Raw genomic sequence first — 20441 nt, 5'->3', positions numbered from 1 at the left:
ATAAAAACTAGAGATGAAATATGCCTTTCCAGGGACAGACTCATGGCTTCTATGAGTGTTGCATAAAAGTCATTCTCAAATCTAATAAAAAGACAAATGGGTAAGAATAGAGGTGCATCCCATTAAGCTTAAGCCGTGTGCTTTGGGGAGACTTTAGTGATGTTTTTAACGGTTTAAACTTTAGGGAGACTAAGGAAATGAACATACTATACACCTGCAGGCGTTTAACCCTCTGAACCAACTAAGGTGATCCATTCACGAAGAAGTGTTAAATCAGACAATCCATAATACTTGATGTAGAAAATGTTCCAGCTTCCATAATTCTTTATTAAATATTTGACAAGTTGCATCACTTCTTTACAACGACTTCATTTTGTCACATTACTCTCTGCTGTCAGGAAAACAATCTACAATTTCTTTTTAGATCTCTCAAAAAGAAAACGAAAAGCAAAAAGGATTTGTTCTTAAAACTTTTCCCGTGTGTATCAAATTCAACCATATTTTAAAGCTATTTTGATTGTGAAAATGAGCATTATCCATAAGTGGTCTTTAAAAAATTTCAAAGTAGTTTGGTTGTTGATCACTGTATCAAATAGTACGTGGCTTTATATCACTAGGTGGGTTTATAATAAAAAGTTATGAAACATTGAGAATTCATTTGGAATGCTTGAAACTCTTTTCACCTTAAAAGTCACTGTTTTTTTTTTTCATGTTTCATTTGATAATAGATCCTGAATTAAGAAATGACAGCAAATTAACATCATCTTCCTGGGGTTCTCTCAGGCTCTGAGGGTGAGAATTCTCAGGATACAGCTTGGAGAAAACTGCAGAAGGGATTAAGCTCTCACTCCCTTTCGAAACCAGATTACACAAGGTGTAAAAATGCTATACAAATATATACATATATATTTGGACAGCATAGGTACGTATATATGTATATATATTACATACATATTAATAAAGGAAGAACGAAGTCACGCAAAATTAACATGAAGGAAACCGTGACAATCTAGGTGAAATTAGTCTGAGTAAGAGGGGCGAACTGGCTTATAGAGGGACACGATGTCTGTAGGCGCGGTCATGGTCATGAGAAAGGCTTTCGATGCACTGATACACGGTTGAGAATGCAGTACACAGAGGTCTGTAGCCAACGTGTTAGATTCCTGTCGTTACTCCTTACAAACATAAAACCAACCAACAAAAAGACAGGCATTTTAAACATGCGGTGCTTTGCGCGTGACATCGTTAACGAAGGACAGGTGTTTACTGAGAGGTCTTCTTGGAAAATTTCATACAACTGAAAACTATCCTTTTCTATACAACATTATATGAGCTCACATCTCTAATGCTACAGCCTTGTCTCTGACACATTGGAAACAGTCTGGGGTGGGCGTGGGGGGTGTGCGTATGCAAGTGTATATACATTGTTCATTAAGGCGTAGATAAATTGAAAAAAGCGGTCCAAAGTACATCACATTTTCTTCCCAGTTTTAAAATCTAAAGTACAAAGTGAAGTTTATAAGGATTTTTTAAAACACATCTGAGACCTGAAGGTGGCAGTTTTGATGTGACTTCTCAGGGTGTCCCCCAAAGCCTGAATGAGACAGAGGTAGTGCGTGACCTCCTGGGGGTCAGGAAGGGAGCAGGCCGGGCAGTTACCCTGCACAGCTGCACCCCCTACTGGCAAGGCAGAAAATGATACCAGACAGCCTGTCCCCTCTGCTCCCTGTCAGTACGGACCTGCAGAGTCCCGGTGAGGACAGAGGCAAAGAAAGAGGACAGCACAGCGAGGAGGGGCTCGAGAAGTGACTAACCCGGGCTCTCTTTCTAGAATTTAAAATTTCAGAGGTGAGATACAAAACTTAGGAAAATACCAGAGTCAAGCACTAAACATTCAGTAACTGTTAGAACAATCAGTAATTTGCTGCATACGAATTTGGCTTTCAAAACAGACAATCTGACAAGATCAAACAGCAATGGTACACGTTGTCCATTTAACAGTGTGAGATGTAGAAAAGAGGCTCAAATATTTTGCAAACTATTTCTCAGAATCTGTCACTGCATCCTTCTGTGGGAGGAATCATCCTGTCAGGTTGCTTTACAGTGTTTGTCATCTGACCTTAGGGACTATCTACATCAGCTACCAAAGGGCCTTGGGATCAAAAATCAAAGAAGCATCTTACATTCTTGTGATCTGGCAGAGGACTGGTTACAGGAAAGTAAATAATGGAAAATGTTTCAAAGGAAAAAGGAAAAGAGCAGTGAAGCTGCAAACAACTTTAAAACAGACTAATGCCGCCCTGTTTCCCGCTCCAGGGGCAGCAGGAGGATTCGCGGCACACGACCCGGAGCTGATCCCACTGGGGGACTCTCCACATTCATCCTCAGGCCAACAAAGGCAGGAACAGAAATGCCCGGGACCGACAGGTGCGTGTGATAACTGATGTCAAAAGGCCTTCAAGATGCAGTATGTCAGCTCTGGAACTTATTTCTTCATCTCATGACCAACTAGCCCACAATGTCTACAACTTCTTCAGGGAACTAAAGTAAGTGGATTCAGGTAATTTCTAAGAAAACAGAGGCTATAGAGACCCTGGACTTTGGAGTGGCACTGCTGCGAAAGACAACTAGAATAGGGGACATCGCCCTTCTCCCCCAGGCCTGCTGACCGGAGCGGGCGGAGGCCCAAGGAATGGCCCAGCAGTCTGCTCTCACGCAGAGCATTTTCTTTACTGTCATCCATAGTCACGTCAGAGTGGTCATTAGGATTTAGAGAAAACAAGATAGATGACTATTTTAGACAAAGAGTGAAATACCAAGAATTGCTGAGTACTAGGGAATCTTATTTGGATTTTAAAAACAAAACCAAAAACAACCGCCGAACCCAGCACTGTTTGGCTGTCACTGAAATCAGATATTAAGGGGGAGATGAACCGAACTGTCATTCACAGTTACTGCCTTCCAAGTATTCACAGGGGTATATTTCGAGAATTCTTATCTGTTCCTGGATTAGAAATTATCTTAGAATGGTTTTTCTTGCATATTTTTATACTTTGCCTAATTTGCATTTAGTGAACACTCCGATTTTTGGAATATACAGTTTACAAAATGTCAGAAGAATCTCAGCTCTTAGACAAGCATCGGCGGACTCCTCCCCTATAATTCCAGGATCCCTCTGAGAACCCACCCAAGCGTGCTGCTCGCTCAGGCTGTGCCACGAGTTCAGGAAGAAAGCCGACTCGGGACGAGAAGGGGCTACAAGAAAGGGGTTTTTTGCCACTGAGGCATCTGTTCTACTGACGGAAGCGAAAAAAATCCCACCAACAGATAAGAATAACGAGCAATGTAGTTTTTTCTAATTACTCACCATCTAACTTTTCCGATCACTATTCTATTTTTAAATCGACATGAAAAGGGACCCAATCCCCAGCCCTGCAGAAATCTACCCACTTTCAGACACCACCGACCTCTGTAGCCCTTTGGACAACTCGCTTATAACCACACACGTTCTGTGGCTTCTCACCAGCCACCCAGGGCTGGGTACGAATGAATTTCTTATACCAAAAGGTCCTTCTTACCTAACAGATGGAGGCCCTGAAACCACAATTTTTTGTCTTATCTACAACTGGCAAGAGATCAGATCTCGAGAGTCCTGGCCGGCCACAACACGGTCTAGGACGACACGTTAGAAAGGGCAGCGGGGGCTGAACTCCCACGCTGCCTCAGGTGCTCTCTCAAAACACGACAGAACTCTGCAACGGAGACTCACAAGAGGGAACGAATCGAACTGCACAGATACTCTCCATCCCCCGCCACTACCAGAGCAACAGCCTGACCACAGTGGCAGAGCATCTTCCCTCTGTAATCTAGCACACAACAGACACAACTCAGGCAGTACACAGTAGCGAAGCATGCAACATGTCATAGGTAACAAAACCCAGTTAGGTTAAGTGTATATTAAATTAATCTTTGTAGTTGAGTAGAAATCACAGAACAATTGGTGAGGACAGGTCTGTAGGCTCAGCTTTACATCCAGATTTTATACACCAGCAGCCAGATTCACAATTGATAGATATTGCACCGGAAAGATGTGTGCAGGAAGAAGAAATCATCATCACATTTAATGTCTATGATAAAAAAACAAAACATAAACAAAACCAGATATGACCTCCATGTAGTACATAAAGTGCCTTCAGAATTGGTGCAGTTAGAACAAAAATTGGTTATTTAGCTACCATTAGCAAACGCGTACGAAGAAGAGACTAAACAGATCTGGTTTCCACAGTTTCAAATCAAGCCGTGCCAAGTTTCATTCAAACGTCTCTACTACGAACAGCGAAGAGGAAAATAGAAGAAAAGAAGGACTGTACAGCATCAGGAAGGGCTAAGTATTTCTCTTACGAGAAATGACAGTCAACCCTGTCTCAAATGTGTTCTAGCACACGTAATCACGGCTAAGGAATAATGGCGGGATTCCTCCAAGTCAACACAAAATTTGTCATGCTATGTTACAATTCTCTCAGCCTGCAGCTATTATGCTAAATTTGTACAAAAAAATGTAACATCCAGTTTGTTTTCACTCTGAGTATGGAAAAAAATGATCATTATGCCTAATGTTATGTTTTAAATACTCTCAAAGTACTTGTCTGTAGAAGGTTTTTGGACAAAAATCGGTCTTCCAATTCTAATAAAGTTGAGGGCAGGGTGTCAAAGTACTTCAAAAATAAAAACGTCACTGACATTAAACCTGGTATGAAATTCAAATACAAAAAAAATATGCTCACTTTTCCAAGTACATGAGACATCTTTAATCGTAATGAAATAAAATCTGAAAATCGGTCTAAATCATTTTAAAAAGTAAACATGAGTTGTAATACTATACCTGTAGAGTGATTAATTCCATTCATTGTCATTATAAAGTATGTAAAATATTTATTAAGGGCTTTGCCTACAGAGGCACAACATAAATAGAAGAAGTCCTCCTGAAATGTAATTAGTGTACACATCAACCAGTTGATAATTTGCGGTGGAAAACGCAGGCACGCGACCCAGGACTGGGTTCCACGTGTGAACCTGGGCAAGTCACGGGTGGAGGCTCTGCTCCAGGAGCCGCCCGTGCAACCGCTCTTCTGCCACTGTCTCTGCAAAGTCTGTCAGGCAAATGCAAAGGTGCAAGCGGGACTTGCTCGATGAACAACCACCGGAGGCCGGGGGCGCTTAATCCACCCCCTCGAATCCTTGAGCATTCTCCACGGCCATGAGAAGCTTCTCTCGTAAATCTTCAAAGGTTTCATATGGAGGTAAGTCAAGGCGATTAAAGCTGCAAAAGTAACACAAAGTTTGGGTAAAACGCCATCAGTATGACCCGTTAGTTACGACAGCATTTCCTAGATTTGGCTAAGGGGGCATTTGGTGTTTGAGCAAGAGGATGTAAAAGTCTGAACCACCTATTTGGATTATCATACAAGAAATTCCCGCCATGAGCCTGTCTACACCAAACAGGCCATATAACCTACAGAGGAGAGGAAAGAATTTCTAACAGTCCATAAAACCTATTACAGCCAGAGGTGGATCCTGGAAAAATGCTGCTGGGGAAGGAGACACGAAAGGCAAGTAACTGACACACATTCCAAGATTTCAAAACCCTGGAAACACACAGACCTCAGGCACGAGGAGCTATGGAGGAGGCGAGGCTGTGCTGCTCCTAAGGCCCTCACTTATTCTACGGCAGGCTCTGAGCCAGAGCTTTCCCAGGTAATAACTCACCTTGTTTTCACCAGAGGCCTGTGAGCCAGGGGATGTCTTCTCCGTCCTGGAGATGCGAGTGGAGCACTGAGAGGGACCATGTGCCCGAGCTCACCCTGGGAGCACGGCACACTCATGACCGCACCCCGGGCTGCCTGTGGCTCCAGAACCCCAATGCTAAGCTCCCTCCCCTAACCAAAGTCAGGCAAGTAATCGACATTTGGAGGGAAAAGCTGCATTTATGAAAAGGCACTAAAAACCTGGAGGCTTTGGCTGGAGTGTTATCACCCTGGTCACAGAGAGGCCCTCAGACAAATGACGGCCTTCGTGAGCAACGGAGCCTACTTGTCTATGAGACCAAGTTCAAATTCTGGCTCTGCCACTTGCCAGCTGTGTGACCTTCACTCTCTGAATCTGTCTGCTCTTCTGTGAAATGGGGACACTGCTTCCAGGGTGCTGGGAAGATCTAATGAGAACAGATGTAGTGTGTGCCTAGAACTCAGCACGCGCCCAAAGATGGTGACAATGGTTATCATTCACTCGCCGTTCACTGAGCGCCCTCAGTGGGTGCGAGGAGTTCGAGCCCCTGTCACAGAATGAATGCATGTGGGGTGGAGTGCTGCGTGTACCTGTCATGAACATGGCTATCCACCCTTGCCACAGCTAAGGACGATTTAAAGAGCTGACGTCCATGGAGCCAGTCAGCATTGTGAAGTACTTTTCAGCCATTACCTCCGTCAATCCCAGCAATCACCCTGTATGGTAGGTAACGCTTCATCTCTACTTTAGAGGAGGAATTCGAGGCACAGAGAGGTTAGGTAACTTGCCCAAGGTCACGGAGTAAGCAGCAGAGCCAGGATTCAGACCTAGGCTGGCTCCAAAGCCCGGCTCTAACCATTGCTTGTGCTATGTCGGCATTTAAAACCTCCCCCTCAGGGCCTTGCCCTATGGTTCCAAGTAGGAGCAGAACAACTTCCTGTGTTCTAAAAGCTAACGATTATCAGCAGCAGGACGACACAGACACATGTCCGTGGCGGGCCCTTTAACAAGTCTACCCTGTTTAATAAGACACACTGAGCTCTCAGATTTTTTAAGTCACTAAACATAAAACACATAACAGAGAGTACCACTGTGCTTCTCAAACTGGAGTTCTCAGAAACCCAGGAAGCCTAAAAGAAGTCTAAAAGTCATCTTCAACTTTTTGTTCTCCCTTTGATGTCGATTATTAATGATAATGACCTCAATTCTTATTTTCCCAGTGATAAGGACGGAACTCCACTTTTTCAGCCTGCACTTAGAAGAGCCTTTCACAGCAGGAGGCTTTATCCCACAGTCCAGGGCCTGCGGTCCCGTGGGGTCTGGAGACGTGTGCCCAAGGATCTGAGAGCATCTTTCCTTTGATGTGACCCACTTCTTACAACTGTTGTGCCAATTATATGAGAAAATGCACACCGAGTGCTTCGGATGGTGCCTGACCACGCTAAGTGCTTAATCACGTTGGTTACCTTTACTTCTGAGGGTGGGGGACAGGGTTTGGGGGTCAGGGGTCAGGCTCTGGCCGCCACTAACTGGCTGTGTGACCTCATTATCCTCAGGGGGCTTCAGCTTCCTCACGTGAAAGATGCGTGGGCCGACTGAGATTATTTTCAGAGTGTACCTGAAACAGCAGGCAGGTCTGAGACTCTTAGCAAAGTATAATTTTAAATATCTAGGCAGTGGCCTTTGAGACAACAATGAAATGAAGCCCTTTAAATATCAGACACTCAAATAATTACACCTGAGAGGTTTATGAAAAATATCCTTCAGAAAGAACCAGATTTACCAAGTCTTGCTTCCCTGGTAAATCAGGTTTTTATTACAAAGCTTAATTGTGTATTTTACATTTTTATAAAACATAGAAGAAATTAGACATATATATAGCTAAATGTGATTGCAGAGCAGTTGCTGTGAGGCAGCCAGCAAGGTTCCCATTTCCTACATTGCAGTGCAATCGGGGCCGGGAGGGAGGAAAGACGGGCAGCAGAGACAACAGAGGGAGCCCCAGCCCTCCGGGCCAGTGCTGCTGGCAGCCAGCACTCCTCCTCGGCAGGCGCAGAGCTAGTCTGGAAGAGCATCCTTAGGAAACCCTTTGGTTGCTTTATTTCTATGACACACAGAGAAGGAAAGAGGCTTAGGTAAGAGCCAGCTGGGTTGCTTTCCTCCGGTAGGCGACCACTGTCCTTCTTGGGGAAAAGTAGTTATAACCTGAGCTGTCTGCCAGAACCTCCTGGGGAGCTCCGAAAATCCCACCGCCCATGCCACACACCAGACCAACCAGGTCCAAATCTCTAGGGGTAAGACTTTGGCATCAGTAGTTTTTTTTTTTTTTTTAAACTCTCTAGGTGGTTCCGATGGGCAGCCAGGGTTGAGAACCACTGAATTTGGAGGCCTTATCTGGGCAGCTTCCTATTTTAGTTGTGGCTGAAGCATGTGAACTCCGAAACAGAAGAAAAGTTCAACAGTAAGTATCTGTCCACAGGGTCACAGAGGGACATGGCTGAACACCCCATTACCTGCTTCTCTTTGAAGAGTCTAAAAAGAAAGTGGCCTGGATCATCAGAGGTGGTAGATCCAGTGTAGAGGTTAGGGGGCAGATTCCAATCCTGGCAGACCTGAGTTCAAATCCTGATTTGGGAATCTGGCCTGGGTGATCACGGGCAAGCTTCCTAAGAGCCCGTGGGAAGGACGAGGTCACCGTAAGGGCTGACCCACATGAGACGGTTGTGCCCGATAACTTAGCTCTAACTCCTATTTGTCATCATTAGCCTATGAATCAGCAGCCCTGGGGCCCAGCTCCATGCTGGCTATCACAACCCAGGAAACCACAGCTGACTGAGCCTGTTGGAATAAAAGCTCCGAATTACCAAAAACATTCTCTCCTCGAATAAAGGCGGAGAATCACAGACAGTGACTGCTCTGGAGAGTCGCCAATTTTAGCTGGAGTCAGCTTGCTTCCAGGGCTCCGACAGGCAAGGACCATATTCATTCCCTTCAGAGTTATATGAATGGTAAAATGGGAAAAGACTTTCTTTCCAGCGAGGTGAGGGAATCAAACAGAAGCAAAAAACCCTCTCACAGCCATTTCTCACAAATCTGCTCCACGAGAATTCTCTCCCAGCTGGGGCTCTGCGGTCAGCGAGGCATTTCCTGCAAGGACTGCTCAGTTGCACTGGGCAGAGCAGGGTGGCCAAAGTGGGTTTTAGTGGCCCTTGCTGCTCGTGAGGACGGAGGGCTGTGCGGCTCACTATTCCTAAGAGCAAGAAATAAAACCCTGCGGGGGAAACCAACTCAAGGGCTGTGGGAGCTTGGATGAGCAAGAGCTCCAGGAGCTGCTAAGAAACTCTTCAGAGAAGCCGAGCCCCCTCCTTGTCGCTCTGCCACACCCACCCTTGTCTCCGCAGGCCAGGCAGTGGTCCTTCAACCGTCCTCTTACACTCCTCCAGCCACAATCACATTGTTACTAAATTCCAGAGACTTATGGGTTACTGACAGCCACAGAAGGCCTTTTAAAAACAATGTTTCTACAGGGAATTTTATCCCAAGTTCTAAATAACTAATTTAAGGTTGGAGTAAAAACCCAATCTGTTTAGAGTTTGGAAGTTGTCATATCCACACATGGTGAATAAATAGTGAAAGCTCTGCTTCCTAGAATATTAGGGAAGGATGGGGTTTGCAGGAGGAATTCCCGAGAGCATGGAGGGTTTAACCCTTTAGTGCCCAGCATACTGGGTCCATTCAAATCTTGGTTAAGGCTTCATCAGCATTCCTGTACAATTTATACGTCTTCTCCGGCATCACTGACATCTGTACTCTAGCCTACCTATGGGCAGCAACGTAGGACTGATTCCACAGCCTCTAGCCCAGCACCATAGACAGCTAAGCATTTAAAACACTGTTTGCTGACAACAGTGTGTGTTTGTCACTTACCACGTGTGAGCTCTGGGCAGTTTCTCAGGACTCCCCCATTGCTCTATTGTAAACAGCTGAGGACCATTGGAACCTGGACAAAAAAGAAAAATTAACGCTCCGAGTTCTCAGGGCGGGAGACCAAAGCTAAGGTGTGACTTAAGAAAAGGGAAGGAGGTGGGCAGGGCACACCTCGAGCTGAGCCCTGAGACACCCTCTTCAAGTGCTACGTGACCATTTAAGTCAGCTGAACCCTGGAAGTTGAAATTTAAAACTACTTTTGGGCAAAAAAAAAGAAACGTGACCCTTCATATACAGAGCAGAAAGAGTGATGTCTTTAATCTACAGCAAGCACTGCGTAATTGTGCCTCCTGCAGATGAATATTTAAATGTTCAGTTTATAACCATACAGGTGATTCTGCAAAATCTAGTTTTTAGACACATACCAAAAAAACAAAACAAAACAGAGAAAAAAGAGAAGACCAACCTTATGGCTCTCTGTACAAAAACATCCCCCCATGTCCCTCGTAAAGGTGAGTCCACGCACAGCCTGGGTAGCCGCACATCCCCTTTCTCTACACGAGGGACGCCCACGGGGCTCTGTACAGTGCCCTCGTGCAGAGGCCTGGTAGGCAGCCTTCTCGGGACACAGCTGACGCCTGGCTAGAAGCTCCCAGGAGAACTGAATCTAAGGGTGTCCTGCTCACCATAAAGTTCGGCAAATCCATTCATCGGTACTCGCGACGTCCCAGTGACAAACTGCAGTAACCGGATGCGCTTCTCAGCGTCCATCAGCAGCACAGCCTACGAACAGAGGCAGAAGGTCATCATGCCCCCCACGTGACAGGCAGCACATGCTGCTGTAACGCAGACGGGAAAAACTTAATCTTATTTATATTGCAATGTAAGACCTAGACAGTTGACTCTGAAAGCTTGAGTCTTCTTCTTTTTTTTTTTTTTACGGCCACCCCAATATTGGCCTCTCTCATCTTAGAGAGCAAGAGATGTCAATGTCTCTTTCTTCTTCTGCCAATAGATCAAAATAAATGATATAAAAAGCAAAACGTTCACTGGCACAAAGCTCGTGTTTCTGTGTGCGAGGCTGCCGGCCCCAAGCCCGTTATAAACATACAGTGCTGGAGAAATGTCAAGACCAGGGGCCCGGGGAAATGAGGTGGGATTTCCAATTGCAGACAAGTTCTCTAAAGACAACATTTCATGAATAGAAAGAAAAACTAGAACTAAGGATAGGCCTCTAAAATAATCTGTGTATCTTACATATCTGAATTCTTACAAATACTGAGTTGGCTTTACTGGGAGTGTTACTTGACCTATTGTATAAAAAAAAAAAAAGAAAAAAAAAGAAAAAAAAAGAAAAAAAAGAAATCCAAAATCAAAGCTGGGCGAGACTTGGACCAGGATTCGATGATTCTGTTTTTTTCTTTCTCTCTCTCTATACTTCTGCTGACACTTGGAATATTATTAATAATGGACATTTAGAAATTTAAAAAATGTATATGATTTCTTATTTCTGTAAGTAAACAATCAGCTTTTTTTCCTGTAATTGTTCTTTCATAGTCAGTTTGCCACTGCTCCCTTGGACCCACTCAATCATATTTCACTTTTCTCTCCTAAGCTAAACAGAAAATACTGAATCAAATGTTATTTGCATCTATCTTTGACTGAAAGATATAGAGATGAAAATGTTTATTGGAATTAACAAAACAAAAATTGGGAAAATGATTTTTTAACCAAAAATGGCAGCTTGGAAAAGTCAGCCCCAAAGCATGATTTCGCCCTGAAAAGCCTGCCGCTCTTACTAACACTTTGGAGGACTAGTTCCAACTCTTGATTCCAACTGCCTCCTTTTCAGAATCATCCTACGGAAGGGGTTCCTCGAACAAAAGCCACTGTCATCAGGTGGTCAAGGAAGGGCAGCGTGCTGGGGAAAGGGGGAGCCTTAGTCAAGGGCAGTTGCCCAGTTGAGTTACAGAAAACAGCAGGAAGGGCTGCTTCTAGCTCAGTTTGCCTCTTCTCTCCCCCAGCAGCCCAAGTACGAACAGAGCCCCAACCTGCCGCAGCCAGCCTAAAGCAGGACACAGGACGGGCAGGACAGAGCCCTCGGGCCTGGCCCGGGTGGAGGAAACAGGGACTGAGCCCCGGGAGCCCTGGCCTTACCTTCCAGAACCATTGAATCACAGGGTGGTTTGGGCAGTAGCCGTTCTTGTAAATAGAATGCTGTCTCCAGTCATTGACGTCCACATCACCAAGGCCGCACATCAGCAACTAGGAAGGAGATGAACCAGATGTAAACAGGGCACGATGGCCTTCTCTCAATGCCAGCACCTTGTCACGAGCAAACACATGAAGGGGAGTGTGTGTTCCACATTTCACCTGCCACCGCACACCAATCACAGAGACAGTGCAGATCACAAGGGGAACCTGATTCTGACACCTGTACAGGCCACAACACTTCACACTGGAAATTACAACTCCACAGCAATCATCCTCTCGAGCTCTCTAACCCGAGCACAGTGCTCACAGAGCTTCTACACTCCACTTACATCTGCTCGTTGCCCTGGCCGATTCCCCTTCTGGGAGGTCATTTGTCTCAATATTTGAAAATACCTTCCCACCCACAAGAGAATTCGTGCGTTATGACAGCAAGAACTCATCTCCCCCAGATCCATCAACCCAGGCAAGGGCAAATCACCCCATCCGTCCACAGGCCCGTGGATGCAGACCTGCACTGACGAAATAACTGGCTCTCTGACTTACCAGTTAGTCTTAGGTCTACTTTTCTTATTACCTAATCCTCCAACAGGGAAGGTTTCCTATGGACAAAGGAATGATATTCTGGCAGAGGTAGCAGAGTAAAATGGAGGGAAAACTAAACCAGAGCCTGAAAACTGGACTCCCAGGCCTAACCGTGCCAAAGCCTCGTGGGATAAACCTGTGAGGTCACTAACTTCTCCCTTCCTCAGTTGCCCACCTGTCAAAGGCAAGGCTTCCACTATATGTTTTCTATGCCATCATCTACCTTGAATTTTCCATTTTAAGATAAAAGAAGAGAAAGCCAGTCTATGGGAAATGCTTCACTGGATGTGACTTGGACAAACGGATAACTGAGTCCCAGCAACAGCTTCTCAAAAGACGCAGCGTTCCTCCTGCTGCTTCTCTCAACACAAGAAAGAGGGAGAGATTCCTCTGCTTTTTAAACTGCTAGTTTTCCCCTATGTCAACACAAAGCTGAAATAATCTAATCTTAAACTAGCTCCTGCTTGGCCACATCCAGTTCACTGGGACAACTGTTCCACCGTCCCCTGGAGACCCTTAACTCATCCCCTGGCCAAGTCCTCGTCCGCTGTCACGGGGGGCGTGGAGAGCAGGTGCAGGACACTCAGCCAGCCCCACCCTGTGATCAGGGTGCTGTCACCCCACTGGCCACCACAGTCCTGGCTCTACTGGGAGCAGAAGTTTTCCTCCCCTGGTGTGCAGACCGTGAACCCCCCTCAGCCCAGGGGACCCCTACTCGTCTGCGGGGTCCCAGCACCGCCCCTCCTGGACGAGGAATTGAAGGTGACCACTTTGCTATTCCCCATTCCCAGACTGACATATGAGCCCCTTCAGAGATAGGTAGTAGAATTCAGTTAAGCTTACTCCCTTGGACATTAAGGATCAGAAAATACTAAAATATCATTTGTGAAGTAATGAGACTCTTTGAAAAAATCTATTTTACACAAGATGTTTGCAATACTAACCTCTAGCTCATTTTCATCAAAAATTTTAATCAAATCAATAGGAAGCAGTTCTGTGAATCCCTGAAAGAAAGAAAAAAAAAACCCTAAACACCTTTTTCCTTGTAAGAGGCACATTTTACAGGAGAAACAAATTTTTTTTCGTTATCCAGGAAAAATAAGTTCTTTACTGATGATTTATATATCAGTGACAGTATCCGGTAATTGTAGTTCCAATAAAAACAGCATAGTCATAATATAAAGATTCTGAAAACCAGTAGAATCTAGAAGGTGCAGGTACCTGAGTAATTTTTGAAACCCTAAGAAAACACGGGTTACTGTGGGCAGGCAGATTCCAAAAGCCATTTATGACACACTACTGTGAGTCAGTGTGTCCTAAAACGTACAGGCCACAGACGTGCGAGAGGATGCATTTAAAAAGAAGGCACATAGATGAAACACAAAGGAGGCAGTGTGATCCAGCAGAGGAGAGACTGGGAGGTACCCTGCTCTAGTTCCCAGGTTACCATCACCTAGTGGAGTCATCTAGGACGAGACTCTGCCGCTGGGCCTGGCATGTGGCTGGGTCTCTGAAAGTGTGCTCATCTGGGGCGGGGCCCAGATCTGCTTCCTGGGTTTCTTAAGTAAATAAAGTACGAAGCTTGCTGTTCTCAAGTGTGTCCTAACTTACTTTCTGCCCCGAGTCCCTGAATTGTTTTGAGTGTTCTGTTTGGGCGAGGGCTTACACACCACGTGGAAGTGACAAGGTGGGGTAAGCTACGAGAGCATTGCCCAATAGGAACTCTGCATCAGTTCAGTGGAAATTTATAATGTGCACTTGGGGCTGGGGTTCCTGTGTTCTCTTTCAAGTAACTAATAGACATTATCAAGATTTAAAAAGGAATTTCAGTTTTGGTCAAAGTGAACCATTTATTAAAATGATGAATCCCCTCACCTTCTGTTAGGGGACTCTCATGGGGAACCTGGGAGCACCACTGACATTAAATACTTGGATCTGAGAAGCACCTGCTCCACCCTTTAAGAGGGTGAAAGTTGGCACAAGGTGGCTTGGTATAGCATAAAAACCCAGCTTAAGCAGGTGTGTTTTACCTGCACGTGCACAGGAGAGAAGTCTGTGAGGAACTACTCAGAGCCAGAGGGAAGGGCAGGACAGAAGGGGAAGGCGTCGTTACTAGGGAGGGACGGCATGACTGGAACGGCCTTTTATACTGTTCACCCCCAGTCTTCACATTTCCTAGAACCTGTCACTGCAGCAAAAGGCAGAGATGCGCCTCCCAGCCTCCCCTTGGGTACCGCCGGGCAGTGCAAGACAGCGGGTCCAGCCTCTGCGGGGGAACCTGCCCCTCCGGATCAAGTCTGTCCCAAGTTCTCTTACAGTCATGGCAAATCAAAATGTAAGAAGCAAAGTAAGAGAACACTGGACAAAATAAAACAAAGAACAGGAGGGTGGCAATGCAGCGGCAGACACTCCTGTCTTGGACACTGGTCAGCGGTGTGAGCTGTGCCGCCCTGTCCCCCATGCCCATGCCATCTCTCGGTGTGTGATCACTTGCCCTCCTCCGAGGACGAAGGCCACCCTCTCAGCCTGTCACTAAGGGCGCAGGCAGAGCATCTCAGTGAGCACAGCTTACCTCCAAGAAGGCGTTCATTTGCTTCTGGACCCTGTTCACAAACCTCCACTGGATGACTAAGCTGCGGGAGAAGATGCAACAGCATTTAGCCACTTTCATCACTAGCCCTCGTTCCTTCACAGCCGAGAGGACTTCCCACTCAGCAGGGGAAAGAAGAGAAACCTCGCACTGGCAAAGGAAGAGGAGAGGCTGGGGCCGTGGGGCACACGGTATCCATTCGTTCTTTCAAGAGTAGCCAGAATCTATGTGAAAATCCTAAAACCTCACTGAGGATTTCAGTTGATTTCTTCTTTTCCCCCAGATCAAGCCTTAGTTTATTAAAGTTGCTTTATAAATATGACTACATAGAAAAAACGGAAAAGGTCATACAATATGAACACATATGTCTATGTGCATAACATGTGCACACACATGAACTTATATACATGTATACATATGTAGACATATTTTTGAAGGGAGTACCCAGAAGAATATATTTTGTCAAATTTCCTTCTAGCATCCAACATATCGATTTTCAACAATGACATATAATTTATCAGCAAAATGATTTACTTTAATACCCAACTTTGGAGGATTAATGGTAAGACTTCTTTAAGTAAAAGAAATCCACAGGAACTATTTTCCCTGTGACAATGTTTAGTGTATAGCAGAATTTATTGCTGGGCAAATCCACTTTGGATTCCGTCTGAGGCGTTGTGCCGTGAAACAGCACAAGGATCTTGTCATAAAGGGCTCTCACCCACGAGGTGGCAACCATGGCAACGGCCCTTGGGGACGAGCCGCCCCACACAGCCGCTGCCCGGCCGTGTCAGGCTTTATTGTGCTGTACTGTAGTCAGTAGCCTCCTTCTTGTACCCGGGGAACACGTGTGCCAGGGAGCAGCTGGGATGTCAATCACCCTTTTCTCAGCGAAGCTAGCTGAAACTGTGCCTGACCCCACTTCCCACCAAATATGAAACCTAAAAGAATTAACTGCTAAGAATGATGTGCAACACGTATCACGATGTCCAAACCCTCAGACTTCTGACCCTAGTCACCCTGGGGTGCACTGTTTGTAAAATCTATTCAAAGTCTGCACTTTCCGAATGAAGACGATGGTGTGTGCCAGGGTGTTGTCTTGCTTGTTGAGACTGTCAGAGTTCAGAACGAGTGTGCCGATTAACGTGGACAGGTAAGAACTATGGCATCTTACTTTTGTTTTCTATTAAGTGTAGCAGCTTTTAGAGGAGAAGTCTGCTATGCAATAGTCCATGCTTTGTCAGGGGCTTTAAGTAGAGGCTCCAACATTCTCCATTTCTTCCTAATTAAAAAGGACAGTAGGTTTTCTTTGCAGATCACACTAAAAGATGTCAAGACCCTTGGCCAAGTCTCCAAAGAGAGGAGGGAACTCAGCTCGTTGAAATGGGGCGTTAAATGTAAACATGGAGCTCAGGCCACTGCTGTCATCCGCAAGATGAGCAGAAAACCAGGACCCAGGAACCAAACACTGCTGCACTGACCTCATTCCTGGGCCAGGGCTGGCGAGGGCAACCTGGCAGTCCTTGGAAGAGCCCAGAACTGTGTCTTTGAAGCATATATATATACATATATATATATATATATATATACACACACACATATATATATATATATATATATATATATATACATACACACACACACACTCTAAAGAGAAAAATGTAATGTGATCAAGAGAGAAAGACCTTCTGCCTAGTATAAATGCCCTAGGATTACTTAACAGATGGACTTCCAAAGGACTAAATATTTTGTTCCACCAACTGAGGCTGAGATTAGGTTAAGAAAATTACAAATATCAGAAATAATTTATTATGTTTGCATGTGCTGAATCTTCCTATCCATTTAAACTGTTTCTTACATTTTCACTATGGAAACGAACTCAAGAGAGAGATACACTGTGTTCCATTGCTGCAATTCTCAATTTTAGACCAGATACCCACATACTCTAAGAGTATTTGCAGATTACTCAGTAATGCACACTTTTTTCTCCTTTCGCTGTTCCTTTATATAGAACCTCACTGATGTCATGATACAAGTCAAACTTTCCATCCCATATTTCAACTTTCTATTAGCCAGAAAGGAACTCACATGGTTGAAAGTACATCCATCATATACAAGAGCTGTTTTGATAAGGAACTTCAACCAAATATGCTGTTCGATTTAATAAAAGAAACAGTTGTAAACATGTGTATACGTACTCGATATACTCCCTTTTGTTTTCATTTGTTACCATTATTTCTGACCCATTGGGCTTCAGGTCCACTTGATATGTCTGTAATTACAAAGATAAAACAACAATCACCATTGTGAAGTTATTTTGCATATGATTACTGAGTAATAATGTCTTACCATAAAAGGAAGATAAGCAAAATTTATTCAGAATTATTTCCCAGCAATAGGGCTCAGAGTACAAGAGAAGGTCTAAGGAGGCCTTTAAATTATTAAGATCCTACACATTTAAAGATGTTATCATTAAAGGCAAATTATTCTATGGTTATTTAGGAGTTTTAACTATTCTTCATACATTAGGAACAATAGAGAAGAACAACATTTTTTCATCTGCCAACTAATTCATTTACCAAGAAATTAATTATATTTAACAGAAAAGGCAGGGCACCTCCATCAAGACTACAGAGATCCAAATTCTAATATTTTGTTCTTGAAAATTAGATTTTATAGGCATTAAAAAAAAAGATGTGTGGAATTTCTTCCAGAGACAAAACACAGGGACTTAAAAAACAGAAAGCAGCATAAGAAGTGAGGCTGCAGGGAGGGTTCACCTGCCGTCCTGAGAAGCCCAGCCTTTCCTGTGCATCCACCACCGGCTCGTCGCCCACAGCCCCCTCCCACCCAGAACCGTAAAGAGCAAAGCGCCCGAGATCAAGGCCTGGCCTCCTCCAAAGCTCTGCGCCAGCCCTGGCTTAACATCAGAGCGTACAAAGCAATGACTAGCAGAAGGAAAGGGAGGGAGACGCCGATGGTCTTAGAAATAAAACGCTTATTCTCATAGAGATTTTGGAAAAAAAAAAAAAAAAAAGGAAAAAAATACCACTCACAACTCCCCTATTTGAAGATAGCCACTCAATATTTTGGTAGGATTCCTTTCTATCTTTTTTTCTGCACACACTTGGCTATATTTGAGAGTAAGCCAAGCCTGAGGGAGAGGGTTTTCCAGACTAAGTTTCCAGGTTACATCCATCAAGAGGGTTACAGACTCAAATCTGTAATGAAATCTCTTGGCTTGGCAGAGGTCCACGTCAGTGATCCTCCACCAGCCCTGCCACACACCCAGGTTGCCTGAGCCCCTCTGACCTGAACACCTACATCTGGGTGATCTGTAAATGTTCTCTCTGATCATGCCCTTGATTACTGTTCCCATTCACGTGGAGGCGACGTTCTCAATCAAAACACACTGATCAGGGGCTGGCCCCGTGGCCGAGTGGTTAAGTTTGCACGCTCCGCTGCAGGCGGCCCAGTGTTTCGTTGGTTCGAATCCTGGCGCGGACATGGCACTGCTCATCAGACCATGCTGAGGCAGCGTCCCACATGCCACAACTAGAAGAACCCACAACGAAGAATACACAACTATGTACCGGGGGGCGTTGGGGAGAAAAAGGAAAAAAATAAAAAAATCTTAAAAAAAAAAAATACAAGCAAACGAGCAAACAAGAAATCTCTTTATTAAAAAAAAAAAACAACAAAAAAAACCCACACTGATCATCTCTCTGGTCCCTAGACATTTTCTTCTTTAATCGGGAAGGGATCCAGTTTTTCCACCACGTAATCGAACTCCATTTCCTACAGTGTCAATTCAACTCTTTACTGTCCCCAATAGGGGTTTTCATTGTTACCGTATCTTCAGTTTTCTTCACATCTTTCCTTATGTCTGCGTTCCCCTTTTCCACTGCTGTCTTTCCAGCTCTTCCAGTTTTGCCCTGTGGTCATCTGCTCCTATCCTGTACAGGCCATGGCCATTCTTGAGGATGTTAAATAGTTTCGCTTAGGGAGTGGGATGGATGGGGAGGTTTCTTATAGTAAAACATTTTCAGTTCATGGAGAGTTATTTGGAGCACTGTGGACCGTATTGATTTATACTTTCGTAGTATTTAATGAACCCATGATGGTTTTTCTTTTTTTCCCCATATATTCTTCCTCAAAGATTGTCTCGCTGTTCCCTTCGGTAATGGAGTTTTCCTATCAGATCCACACCAAATGAAAGGTTAATAAACCCAAGCCCAGTTCTTGGTACTGAGATGCCCTCAGTAAAGGTACAGCTATATTAAGAGTATTTTCTGGGAGTTGCAACTTCCAGAGAGCTACCGAATGAGAGGGCCAACCACAGATGAGACAGGGTGGGGAGGGGAGGGAGAAAAACACCTCTCATGCCTCCAGAAGCAGCACCTGGTGACGAAAATGAGTAAACTCAGCCAGCATGACTCAGGGCAGAGGAACCATTCTCACCCACCCTGCTGGGGGGAGTCAAGTGGGTTCAACCTTTCTGGATGCTAACTTGGCAACAGGAATCAAAATCTTAATACTCATTTTCCTTTCCATAAGATTTTTTTTAAGAATTTATACCAAGGGGAAAAAAACTGGTGAAGTGTACAAAATGTCTATTCTAGGATAACAATCATTGTACTGTTTAGACAGTGAACTCCTGAAATAGCCTAGATGCCAAGCAACAGAGCACAGTTAAAAAACGTACGGTCTATGAAATGGAATTCAGTGTAGCCGTTACAATGGCAGACATCGATATTCCCTGACACGGGAAGGTATCTAGGATATATTACATTGTACATTTCCATTGTACGCATTGTACAACTCCATTTCTGTAAAAAAAAAAATCCTGTATGCTTCTGTTTACAGAAAATAATTCTGGAAGACATAAATCAAAATTTTAATGGTGATTTTTCTTCTCTAGGTGGTAGGAACTATGGGGGATTTTTATATATTTTTATTGTACTGGTTTTATTTTTATTACAAAGATTAGTATTTTGTAATCAGGCAAATTAATAAAATTGTTTTTTCTTTTTTGACGAAGATTAGCCCTGAGCTAACATCTGCTGCCAATCCTCCTCTTTTTACTGAGGAAGGCTGGCCCTGAGCTAACATCCGTGCCCATCTTCCCTTACTTTCTATGTGGGACGCCTACCACAGCATGGCTTGTCAAGCGGTGCCATGTCCTCACTTGGGATCCGAACCGGCAAACCCTGGGCCGCTGAAGTGGAATGTGTGAATTTAACCGCTGTGCCACCGGGCCAGCCCTAAAATTGTTTTTGACAGAAAAAAAAGGGACCATACTAGTCACGCTAAGTAAGGAGGTCAAGCAGGCAGTCAGTCTGTG

At 44.6% G+C, this 20441-nt stretch overlaps 1 protein-coding gene across 48 annotated transcripts in view; it reads right to left on the bottom strand.

Annotated features, from left to right (window-relative positions):
* Positions 1 to 306: 306 nt before the first annotated feature.
* The window catches only part of NEDD4L (NEDD4 like E3 ubiquitin protein ligase), a 342576-nt gene continuing 322441 nt past the window's right edge, over positions 307 to 20441 (bottom strand). For all 48 annotated transcript variants that reach the window (XM_070627765.1, XM_070627737.1, XM_070627741.1 and 45 more), the window contains 7 exons: positions 17296 to 17369; positions 15080 to 15140; positions 13452 to 13511; positions 11869 to 11976; positions 10398 to 10494; positions 9712 to 9784; positions 307 to 5320 (listed from right to left, as the gene is read on the bottom strand). In XM_070627765.1, the coding sequence (XP_070483866.1) occupies positions 5218 to 5320; positions 9712 to 9784; positions 10398 to 10494; positions 11869 to 11976; positions 13452 to 13511; positions 15080 to 15140; positions 17296 to 17369 (576 nt within the window). In that variant the 3' untranslated portion in view covers positions 307 to 5217. The remainder of the gene's footprint in view (positions 5321 to 9711; positions 9785 to 10397; positions 10495 to 11868; positions 11977 to 13451; positions 13512 to 15079; positions 15141 to 17295; positions 17370 to 20441) is intronic.

The sequence above is a fragment of the Equus przewalskii genome, chromosome 7 (genome assembly GCF_037783145.1).
Source record: "Equus przewalskii isolate Varuska chromosome 7, EquPr2, whole genome shotgun sequence".
NCBI lineage: Eukaryota > Metazoa > Chordata > Mammalia > Perissodactyla > Equidae > Equus > Equus przewalskii.
Note: the sequence above shows the minus strand (reverse complement) of the source record. Positions and strands in the feature narration are given on the sequence as shown.